Raw genomic sequence first — 12,409 nt, 5'->3', positions numbered from 1 at the left:
CGGGTTCCCTCCCCGGTCCTGTCCCAGGGAGCGGCGGCCCCTCAGTGCGGCGCGCGGCGCCCCGGGGCGGCCGCCTCGGGGGAAGCGTCCGCCGGGAGGCGGGTCCCCGGTGAGGGGGCGGCGGGGGCGCGGCCCGGGCGTGGCGGGGATGCGGCGCCGAGGCCGCGCCCGGCGAGCCCCGGCTCCTGGGCCGACTTCTCGGCCGGCTCCCCGCCCGGCCCCGCGGGCGCCGCTTGGCAGGGCGGGGCTGGGAACCGAGCGCCGACAGCGGGGCGTGGGGAGCAGCGGTGGCTCTGGGGCCCGGGCGGGAGCGGTGGCCGTGGCCGAACGCGCTGCTCCCCGTGGGCGAGGCGGCGCTCCCCGGGACGGGGCGCAGCGGGACCGTGCCCCGGCCCCTGCCGGGTATGTGGGAGCCGGGGGGGGCGCGGGCGCTGCGCCGGTGGAGCGGGGAGCGGCGCGGCGCGGCGTGGGCCCGGCAGGAGCCGCCCGCCTTCCTGCAGGCGTGTGGGGAGGCCGAGCTCGGCCGTGGGGCGGCTGGTCGCGGCCGGGTTTCTGCTGTTGATGCCTCTGCTCTGTCCTTTCCCGGTTCGGCAGGTGCGGGCTCGAGGAAGAAGGGATTTAGTAAAATCGCGGTCAGCCAGAATGGGGAGATACCTGCAGCGGCGGTGAGGAGTCTGATCGTCTGCCTTACTGCCCGGCCCTTGCCTTGCACCGGAGCCAGCAGAGGAAGATGTGTGTTTTTATCCTTGTGCAGAGCCGGTCTGCCTACCTGCTGCACGGAGCTACCTGCTGAAGTTGGAGATCCTGACAAAATGGGAGTACTTGCATTCTCTGCGACTTGCAGTTTACTTCTAACTCTGGTGCAAGGGCACAGTTTATTCACGTGTGAGCCAATTACTATTTCTAGATGTTCAGGAATGCCGTACAATATGACTTTTTTCCCAAACATTATGGGACACTATGATCAGGACACGGCTGCTCTCCAAATGGAGGTAAGTTCTCCCACCCCTGCTGTAGTATGGAACAACATTTTTTTGTCATTGAGAAATGGTTTTTGACATCTGCCGCACTGAATGACAAAGCACATAATGTTTAGCGATTAGATGTTTCTTTTAACTTGTTGGAGTGTGTTACAGCTGCTTGGTTGTATAAGCACTCTGTAAAGGGGCTATAGGCACCGTCCCCCCTCCCCACCCCTGCTTTGAATCCTGTGAGAGGAATGGGTGTAGCTCTTCAGAGCTCTGTGGCAGAGCTGATCACATACAGCAGAGGCACCTGACTGATACACCCAGCAATTCCTGAAATTCTCAGAGAATATAGCTTACAATATCCAGGCCCACCTGAACTCAGGTAGTGCAGAATTACTGTTTAGAAGTTGCTCTTTTTTCTTCTTTTAGCTTATGTTTACTAAGGAGAGGTACCTAAACTTATTCTTAGCACAGCTCTCCATCATGGCTTTTGTATTCTGTTGTCTTCTGACTGGATGCTGAAACTTGTGATTGAAAGAACTCTTTTTTCTTTCTTTTGTCGTCTTTTTTTTTTTTTTTCTTTTAAACTGAAAACAAACACTCTTCTTACCTGAACTGACTGTAACATATGGCTCCCTTGAGAATATGCCACCTTGTGGAAGGGCTTTGCGGATAGCAATAGCTATAAAGGGCTAGAGCCTCTCTGGGTGAGAGGCTTGTAAAACAAGTTTTAAACCTGTTTTAATAATGGCTTTTCAGTGGTAAGAGGAGGGGGAACATCTTAACACAGGTCTTGAAAAGCTTTTTTACCGTCTTGTGCTGTGGAGAGAGTGAAACAGAAGTGAGTTGAAAATTAAGTGGTATCTGGTTTAAGAAAAATTTATAGGTGGTATTGGAGGTGGCTACTATTACTGAAATCTTATTTGCATATTCTTTACAGAGCTTGGAGGAGGAGCTTGGTTCAGTAGCCAAAATTTTTTTTTTTTTTTTTTTTTTAGTGTTGCTTGGGATAGTCAGGATTCCCTGTTTGGCCTCTAGCTGCTAGTCTGGAAGGGCACAGGCTTTGGTGTTGCATCGTGTTTGCCAGCCCAGTGTAGATGTATGGCAGAATTCTGGTATCCAATGTTAAGACACTTGTATGCAAGCAACTGAATTCAGCTGGAGATTTCATATAAATTGTGGTCTTTTAAATTGAAAGGCAGGCTATGGGCTTCAGTTGTAACCTGTACAGTGAATTCTCCAGTCACTGTTTGTCAGGAATGCTTTCTACAGGGTCTGTCACTTTTATCTTGTCAGGTATGCTGCTGGTTCTTACTTGGTGTGTCTTAACTACAACTGTTGAGCCAGCTTTTGTCAGTATTCATGCCTTCCAGTCATGATGCCGTTATGACAGAGAGACCACAGAGATGTTTTATTAGGTTGCCATGACTGACTTTTCTGAACTGTCAGTAGCTTGTGCCTAGTTCATGCCTTCTGCGTGGAGGGAGTTCTGTCCAGAAAGGATTCGGTACTTACCTGTTCTCATAGAACTATTTCATAAAAACTGCATGGTAGTGAGAAGTTTTGTTGTTTCCCCTCTTTTTCCATCCTGTGGCCCTTATAACCACCTCTGATCAGGGCAGTGGTTGATCACTACTCAGCCAACTGACTGAGTGGCTATGCAGAGCAACAGTGTCTATTAGGATTTGATTTCCCTACCCTGTTTTCATTTGATTCCTTGTGTCTTGTCATTGCCACTGTCTGGCCTCTAATTTGGTATACCTCACTACTCTAGTGTTGCGCAGACATTTCTAAACTACCTAATGTGTGTGTGCTATCTGCCTGCCTTTTATTTGTGATTCAGCAGTGCTGATTGACTCCTTGGCCAAACTGAGTTTTTCAGACGGCTGCTTTACTGGTGAAAGGGTAAGGAAATTTCCTGCCATTCTGTATGTAGCTACTGTTTAATCTGTTGCTGGTGGTTAGATGGGAGTTAATAAGGTAAGCTTATGGTGCTTCATTGCTGGGCCTTTTTTCTGAGGGAGGAGGCCACGATGTACTAATGTCATTTATGCATTTTCATGTGATTCTACGTGGTATTCAGTAATGACACCAGTATAGTTTGCCCATAGTTGATTGCATACAGGGAACCGTCTCCGGATTGTCAAAGGGTTCTGCTTTTCGGGGAACTTACTGTTGCAGCAGGGGAGGAGGAGCTATTGAGAATTGGAAGTTGGGCAGAGAGGAACCTAATGAAGTTCAGCAAAGGCAACTGTGTAAGATCCTGCGCTTAGGGAGCAACAGCCGCTGTACCCCCACAGGCTGGGGGCTGACCTGCTGGAAGGCAGCTCTGCAGAGAGGGACCTGTGAGTTCTGGTGGATACAGGTTGCCCATGACCCAGCAGTGTGCCTTGGTGGCCAAAAAAACCAAAGTGATCCTGCGGTGCATCAGGAGGAGCATGGTCAGCAGGTTGAGGGAGGTGATCCTCTCCTGCTCTGCCCCAGTGAGGCCACATCTGGAGTGCTGTGTCAAATTCTGGGCTCCCCAGTTCAGCAGAGCCAGGAAACTACTGGAGAGGGCCCAGCGGGGGGCTATGAAGATGGTGAGGGGACTGAAGCATCTCCCTGATAATGGAAGGCTGAGGGAGCTGGGCCTGTTTAGTCTGGAGAAGACTTATCAATGCATACAAATACCTGAAGGACGAGTGTCAGGAGGACGGCCGTGCTCTTTTCAGTGGTGCCCAGTGACAGGATAAGGGGCAACGGGCACGAACTGCAGCACAGGAGGTTCCACCTGAACAGGAGGAAAAACCTCTTTGCTCTGAGGGTGACAGCACTGGGACAGGCTGGCCAGAGAGGGTGTGGGGTCTCCTTCTCTGGAGACATTAAAAACCCACCTGGATGCAACTCTGCAACCTGCTCTGAGTGAACCTGCCTGAGCAGGGGGTTGGACTACATGATCTTCAGAGGACCCTTCAACCCTGACCATTCTGTGACTCCTGGAATATTGTTTGATTTCACTCTGCAGCCATCAAGAGGCAGCAGGTTGGGAGGTGGAGGAGACTTCTATAGTTTTAAGAGCTTGAATTTTTCTGTAATTGGTAGTCCAGACTTCATTCATACCAAAGCAAGAATTTTAATAGCATGTAGGTTGAAACTTTTTTCTTTTGATCATCAGTAGGAATGCTTAAAGGCTTTGGTTTTTCATTTCATCTCACTCTTTCCCCTCCCCTCCCCACAGCCTGTTCTCAAGACTGGGCATGGTCTTAGGATGTAAACACTGGGTTTTGAGGTTGAGCCTCATAATATTTTCCTCACGTTATCTTAACTGACTTTGAGCAAGCTGCTTAATTGTGCAATCCCAGGGCACATGGTGGAGACTTCTTCAACCAATACAAGAATTTTGTGCAGAAAGGGCCTTGATGTTAGTCCTGTTTTCTGCTACAGTCCCCTCTGGAAAATTCTTCCTGTTACTTATTTCAAATGTTTACTCCCAGAAGGAACAAATATTTGTCAAGGGGACAAGTCTCACCTGAAGGTGAAGTTCACACTCCAAAACTGGTAGCTCTCTATGTCTTACTCTCAAGGCTCTGCAGGTGTGTTCTGCTGTGGGAAGGTTTGTATAGCTAGAAGAGCTGTGCTTTCCGTCTGCTGGAGTGCAAAGGCTTCTGTATAGTTTCTCTGCTTTCTGGAAAGGTGTTAAATTGGCATTTCTGAGTGGTGTCCTCACAGTAATCCTCCAGGAGAAGTTGATGTGGAGCCACTGTCTCAGGTGGTGGTTGTTCTCCAGGAAGTAAACTAATCTGTGGTTTTGCATTTCTGCCTCGTGTGTCAGCTCTTCATAGTGATGTGCTATAAACCAGAGCACTGAACTGATTAGAGCAGGAAAAAAGACTTAACTCGGTCTTACAGCCTCTGCTATGGGTGTTCTGGCTAGTGATTGTAGTCCCTCTGGGATTTTTTTCTGCAATAGAAAATTCATAATTTCCAGTTCCTCCCTCCATCCCCCCTACTTTATTTTTTCATTCTGAGCTTTCAACCTGGCAGATTGAGTTTAGGCTACTTGAGTTTTACTTTATATTTGGGTTAGTTTTGTTTATACAACAAATAATGATTTTAGGAAAGTAAAACTGCGTGACTTTGTGGTGTGAAGCTTTGTGTATGTTAGCTAAACAGCAGCATGACAGTGGAATGTGATTATTTGCAGATGATTACGGTATCTCCATCTCAAAGCAGGTTAACAGTAACGCTGCTTGTGTTACTACTAGCTCAGATTGGGAGACCGAAGGTCTGGGGTTTGTCTGTTGAGGAAAACAGATGAACACAGAATAAATAGTTGGTTCATTACAGCTGTAGTTGAATAGGTGTAACTCCCCCTCGTGGTCAACCACAAAACCAAGTCACTTCTAATTCCGAACTAATTCCTGCTTTAACTATCCTGGAATAGGTTGTCAACATAAGGCATTATTTCAGCAAGGCAGAGAATATTACTGTGTCATAACTTTTTGTTCCTATTTCTTAATCTGTTCGGCTGTTCTGGAATGTGTCCACCATTGGCAGGCCCTTAACACTTCCTGACACTGGTAAGATCTATGGGTCTGTAGAAGTGCAAAGGCAAAAGGCTTGCCAGCGAGTTTTTGAAGCAGACTATACAAAACACTGGAACATGTCCGACAGAGAAAAATAAAGTACCTGAGAGAGACTGGAAAAATGATTCTGGAGTGAGTTTTCCGTTCACTTCTGAGTTCATGACCACGTGCCAGAATGTGTGTGTATGTCTATGGGGAGTTCAGTGCAACTGGCTGCAGCAGGAGGAGAAATTGTATGAGAAATAGGGTTGGTTTAAACTAACAAAACCAGTTTAAAGTGGATCAAGGAGTACCTTTAAAAGCTTAATACTGAAGTTCTGTGAGTTAATTTTTTTTTAATGTAATCACTTAATTTCCTTCCACTAAATACAAATTTACAATTAATTCAATATGAAAGTACTTGCAAAAACTGGAAACCTGGTGTCTGGCAAGCTTAAATCAGTGTGTATATATGTGTATGTATACACACAGAGAGGAGGAAGCTGTCCACCTTTTGTGGGCTGGGAGTTTTGGGGAAGTAAGTGCTATTCTTGCAGAAGGTTGTTACTGGGATGTTCTGCAAAATAACACAGTTGTGAATTTACTGAAACCTCTGCAGACAGGCATCTTGCCTCTCCCTCTTACCCCATATGAGCAGTGCTTCGTGTAATATGTGAACCACTAGTACTTAAAACTTGAAGTTTAAAATCTTCAAATTTTGGTAGCTCGGGTTCAATTAGGAAAACAATATTATCTATCTGCTTGGAGTTATGTTTTGTCCCTGATGCTGCCTCAGAGCCTATGTTGGAGAAAGAGTGCAAAGGTGTGGACTCTGATCCCATGGAACAAGCACAGGGGGCTTTTTAATTCATGCTTTGCTTTAAACGTTTTTGCTGTTTCTTTACCATATATTGCCGGTACTAACAGGCAGGAAAGACGTGGAAGAAGTGGAAAATGTAGCCTGATGTACGTCACTTAGTTACAAACTAAGGTAACTTTTCTGGGTTGTCTGAACAAAGTGATGGTCACAAAAGATTTAGGTGGTGCAACAGCTAAATTGCTGCTTGTTAAATGAAGGCTGGCAAATGCCAAAGTTTTGGGTTTTTTTATGGACACTTCATATGGATCAGGGGACATACAAAGCAGTATGACTGCTGTGCTGGGTAAGTCTGTAGAAATACAGAACAGTTGGACATGAATAATTTTGTTTTGAGCATCACCATGTCACTTGTAGAAAAGCTTTGGCTAAGGGGTCAAAAATACATAAATTAGACACATCTGTGTCATTTGTACAATACGGTGGAAATTTGAGACATGGATTTTTGGTTTTGTGCTCTCTTGCGCTCAGGTGTTCCAAAGAAATCTAAGTTGTCTTTAGCTCTTACAGTAATACATTCATAAACCATCTTTGCTGATTCCTGTGGGTACGCTAAATTACAGCCACTAAAAAAAGAGTGTTTGTTAGCTGTAGTACTGAGGCCCTTCATCTAGTGTCATTAGTTAGTGCAGATTGTCTGTTTCAACCAGGCCGGCAAATGTGTGTAATCCTATTGTACTAGTGTACATACAGTGTAATCCTATTACTGTGGCTTCAAGCATATCAGTCATCTGCAAAATCTAATGCTGCTTTGTCTGAACAGCATTCCTTGTCTAATTGATAATGTGAGTAGTACTGCCTTGCTCCTTGTTCTGAAAGGATGCTGCTTAGAATGCATGGAGGTCCAAAGTAACACATGCTTCATGAAGAGAGGGTATTCAGCCTCTGGTAACTGGGGTTCATTGAGACTGTGCTGAGAGCGTGATTCCCAGGCCCTCATCTTTATCCATGTTCGGAGGCTATGTTTACACTACCAAGTAATCTGGTGTTAGAGGAATGGATCGCTAGGTGAGGTTGTTAGCACATTTCTTACCTGTCCGCTGCATGAGACTGAGAGGTTTCAATCTGGACTAGATTTACACCAGTCCTACTGTGCATGCAGTCTGAAGTTGGCCTATGGAAGGCTGTCTTCCAGATCTTTCTCAACAGCAGACCTTTCTGGAAAACATTGTAGTACACTCCTGTTGGTGCCCTGCAGATTACTGGCCCTTCTGCAGTGTCCTGTCTAGTGTTCAAGTGTAGCTGCAAGCCCTGGTGTTTTCCAGGTCTCATTGTGCAGCCTCCATCTCAGACACAGTCTTCTCCATGTTCATGTGTGAAGTGTGCTCACTGGCTAAACCAAGGCACCATAAATGTAGAGTGATGGGCTTAGTCCTGTGGCTGTAGCCTACTCCAGGACGCCTGTGAATGAACAGAGTTGTACAAGCTTTCCTAAAGCTGTTTATGTAGAGGAGCAAAACCTGGATGAGCTACTGAGTTTGGAACTGCTTTGCCTTCATTGACAGGGGGCAGTTAGGGCTTGGGTGGGAACACATCATCCTTGGAGGTGGGGAAAGCCAGTAGTGGGTACAAAGCTTTCAGACATGGAAAGGTGCAATTTCAACATCATCTCCATGTTTTACGGAAGTGGCTGTTGCCCTGTGGAGCCTTGCTTCACCTGGTCAGTAACAATTCAGATTAGGGAGGACAAGTCTGCTGAGGGCGATGTGGCAGCCATGATTTCAAAGGTCATTCTTCAGACTATCTTCCTTTGAATAGCAGACAGGTGGACAAAATGGTATACTGTTGTGTGCAGGTGGCCCCCATGCTGTTTTCCCTCTGCTGTCTGTGAGTTACCAACATGTGTGGGATCAAGCATCTCATTAACAGCTCACATCCGCTGCATTGGCCCCTAGCAGCTCCGGCAACTGCAACTTTATTGTCTTGCAAGCCTTGGTGAACCACCAAGATACATTTGTGGACATCTTTGTAAGGCTCATGATGCTTATGTCTTCTACAAATCTAGCCTAAGAATGGAAGAGGATTCTGATGCTTTCTTTCTGAAGAGAGCTTTGTGATGTTTGTGTGCCTTCCTGCAACTGGGAGATGCTGTTTGTCCATAGCGTTGCATGGGTCATAAGGCTGTATGGAGCCCAGGCCCTTGTTGCATGGAGGTAGAATGCAAGTTTAGTTTCACATTTGTGAAATGGATGTGAAGTTCAGGATGACAACTTGGATGCAGGATGTTATCTATGCCTTTGTTGATAAAGACCACAAAAAGCAAATTGTCCAGGAAAGGAGTACGTGGGATAGGGCATGTGGCCAAATGTCAGTGCTTTCTTTTCCAATTTGACAATGCAATGATTAAGGGGGTGGGAGTGTCTGCACCACAAAGCTTGCTGCCTTTTTCTCTGTCACCAGTCCTTTAGGGCAAAGATGGTTGCTTTGTCTCCCACTGCCTTTTTGAACGTTCTCTGTGTGTTGTGTGCAGCTGTGATCGCTGCATCACAGTAGTAGTTAGGTTGCCAGAGGAAAAGATGCATGTGTGCCCTCTTCTCCTGAACTGCATAGTGGAGATAAGTGGAGACTTGCTTTCCACTTCGCTATTAGAAGAAGGGGAGGTGAGCAGAGGATCGTAAGAGCTGTGTAAGCAGCTACTGTAAATGGAGGGAGAGAAACTTGCTATGATATAGAGGCACAGGAGACAGGCCTGTATAATCAAGCTTTGCAGTACAGAAAGGATGACCTCTTACCAAAGATATCTGCTCCTTTCTGTCCCTGTATGAGACAGACAAGAGCTTCCTGGGGAGGAAAAAAAAACCAACCAACAACCAGCCATCTCTCCTGTGCTTAAACTTCTGGTAAATCAAGTTCTTTCAGAGAATAACCACATCCTTCCCAGTTTGGCCCACGCTGTATTCCCAGGAGGGCCTGCACAACCAGATTTCTTCAGTCTCAGTAACTACTGCCACAAAGCCCTTAGTGGGCAAACTCTCCACATGGTTATCCTGCAGACAAAAATTAAAAGCAGCTTAGCTTTTCAGAGAGAGACCGTACCTATCCAGCCTCATGATGGCCTAGCAATAGCTGGTTGCCCAAACTCTGTGTCCCAGATCCATACTGTTTCACATGAGCTAATGCTCTTGGTAGGAGGTACAAGGTGCGTAGTTTTAAGCAAAGCTTAAGAATCCAGCTGGGTGGGGGGTCTCTCTGGAGACTACGTCTGGAGCTACAGACAAAATGTTATATGCTGAAGATTAACGTGGACCACAGATCATAAAATGAAAGGGCAGAAGAAAAGGTGGCCTTCAAGGTTTTATAACAGGAGAAATAGGGAAGATAATGGGGAGCAAGGCACAGTGGCCAACAAAATGAGTACTGTGGGCTAGCAGTAAGGAAACACTGGCTAGTACAAGCACTCAGAGCTGGGGAGAACAGGAGGTGTCCCAGCAGCTACCTTGCTGTGTTGAGCATGCTGCCTGCCACCCTCCCTTGGGGTGCTTAGGTGCCTGTGGGTGGGGGTGAATAGCTGTTATTGGTAACGATGTTGGTATTCTCAAGGATTGGGCTGACATCTTACAGGCCTTCATGCATCTGCTCTACTGGTTGACGCTACAGTCAATAGTTTGGCACTTCTGGAAGAAAATGGGAGCCTCCTGTGGAAATTGCCACCCCTGTCAATGTGTCTAAAGCCTCCTGATCATTTAGCAGTTGCACAGCAGGGTGGGCCAAGAGCTGCCCTGATCCTTTTCCATGCCCTTGGTGGGCCTGTCGGTGACTAGCCGCACAGTATTGTTTCTCTGCCTTCCCCAGTGCTACCTCAGCCATGAGGTGCTGCAGCATCGCCTCAGGGGTGACTCCCCAGGCTGCGTGCTGCCTTTTGCCTGCAGCAGTCTAGGAATGAGATGCTGGGGGAAGGGGGTGCGTGGAAGGAAGAGTTGCCATTGCATATGCCTGTTACGAGGAGGTGGATGCATCCTCCTCTTTATCAGAGGCATCTGTGAAGAAGAAAAGCAAATGTGAGTCTTTGCCTGTGAGGTTACGGTATAGTAACGTGGCTTGTGAGCTCCCTACAACCCCTGGCTTCTCAGGGGTGAAGATTTCTGCAGTGTGATGGAGGTGCTGGGGATGTACCTGTTTCTTACTAGACTGGCTTCTGTGAGGGATGGGTGAAAGCTCACACCAGGTTGTCACACTGAGGAGAGGTAAGTTATTTCTGTGTTAGAGCAAGCAATGAGCTGTTGGGAAACTCTCTTTGATCTCACTAGCAGGAGGAAGCAGAGTGTTTAAGGTGTCAAGGATTTGGGTGGGGATTTTGGAGGGATAGAGGAGAGACTGCATGAGGCAGTGTGTGCAGAAAGAGGTGCCTGTAGTAACATCATTAGCTTTGAGAACCCTTTTTTGTATTTGGATATCTTGCGTTTGGAGGAAGGAGGAGGTAATCATAAAGTAATGGGGTAAAGGAATTAGTTTCCTTCCTTAACGGTTGCCTCATTGATCCTTTAGAATTTGGATTTTTTAAAAAATATTATTTAAAAGCAAGTTGGTTTTTTTGCCTCTCTGGTTGTGTCTCAGAATAAGTACAAATTAAGAGTAAATAGAAGTTAATAATTTAAAGTAATTTAAATAAGATGTTTACATATGTCTACAGAGCAAAAATCTATAACTGCCCAGGTTATAATTGTTTTAGACATTTTATCTTCATAAAAATAAATAACAACAAAATTGCCACAGGAGAAATACACCTTTGTGGAAGATAAGAACTGTTTCCTCACAAACACTTAGGAATGAAGCATCATATTTTTTTCAAAAAGATTTTATGCATATCTTTTTAAAAATCTTAAGTACTGCTTTTCCTATTACAATAATGATCGACTCTGGATAATAGTAATATTTAATATTTATAATTTTTTTTGAAGCTGTAGTGAAGATGATAGCTATAGACATGATTTTAAAGTGGAAGACCTGGTTTTCCATTTTGCGTGCACGCTGATCTTCCCAGAAGCAGTGACTTTACAGAAAATTACTCTGAATCAAAAATTACGGCACATGGTGGATGCTAAGTATATAGAAAGTTGGCTACATGGTGGAAGCTTCCCAAACACAAACAGACTGAGGCTGCCATCCACTTTTCCATTGTTCTTTTGAACTCTCTCTGGTTTGTGGCTCAGACTCTCAGGTCATCTGTTTCTAATGCTGTGTCTGACTTGTGTTGGTCTGTGCTCCTGTGTTACAGAGAATTCATTCAGAAGATCCTGTCTTTCTTGTCAACCCATGTACATGACAGAAGGAACTTGTGCAGATTTTCTAGGGACTAGAAGCCATTCTATTTGAAGTTCAGGAAAGTGTTTGATACTGTACTGCATTAGTGGGGAGGAGGACTGGTTGTCCCTACCAGGCTGAGTTGGCAGTGACAGGTAAATCTCTGAACTGCAGATGTATGGCTTTCTGGCACAGAAGGGTCTCTTGCTTTTCTCTGTTGAACCTGTATCACCTTATTTAAAATACTTAAATAGTAAGGATCCCCACTTGCTCTCCCATGAGCATACCAGTCACTGAGCTATTGCCTTAAGCTCTACAAGACTGCTTAAATTTTTATTTTGCAGACTGGCAAAGGAAATGTGTGAACATGGATCTCTGAGCATTCTGAGTAGTCTGTTGCATAAACTCTGCCTTGGAGCTTGGTGTTAGTTGCTACCTTTTGGAGATACGTACTGTTTGATTACTGCTCCTCTCGAGCATTTTCTTCTGGCTGTGAGGTTCTCTCTGCTTCCTCAGTTCTGTGAGTGGTGTTGTGGGGTGCCTTTCTGTGTAGACATTGGAGAGGGAAACTGCTGTGTGGGTTTTGTCAGGTGTCTGGAAGTTAGGCATCGGAAGTTTCTGTTGCAATACCCAGTCCCCTTTGTGGATCTGACTGTTGATTGCTTTACTGCATGTCCCAGAAAACTTGACAGAAAATCATTCCTGTCGTGACTGAGGTTTTCCTGATTTAGTTTACACATGAAGTAGGCAAGGAAAAGAGTATGGTGCAGGGTTAC

The 12,409-nt window shown here is 45.9% G+C and overlaps 1 protein-coding gene across 3 annotated transcripts in view; it reads left to right on the top strand.

Annotated features, from left to right (window-relative positions):
* FZD6 (frizzled class receptor 6) overlaps positions 1 to 12,409 on the top strand; it is a 54,723-nt gene that overhangs the window by 19,718 nt on the left and 22,596 nt on the right. For 2 of the 3 annotated variants that reach the window (XM_080378021.1, XM_080378019.1), the window contains exon 2: positions 595 to 992. In XM_080378021.1, the coding sequence (XP_080234147.1) occupies positions 813 to 992 (180 nt within the window). In that variant the 5' untranslated portion in view covers positions 595 to 812. Of the gene's footprint in view, positions 1 to 11; positions 403 to 594; positions 993 to 12,409 lie in introns of those variants that run through there. The other variant, XM_080378020.1, reaches the window with a different exon arrangement.

Source organism: Falco punctatus, assembly GCF_963210335.1.
Source record: "Falco punctatus genome assembly, chromosome: 3".
NCBI lineage: Eukaryota > Metazoa > Chordata > Aves > Falconiformes > Falconidae > Falco > Falco punctatus.
The sequence above is the reverse complement of the archived record's forward strand: the minus strand, read 5'-3'. Positions and strand labels throughout refer to the sequence as shown.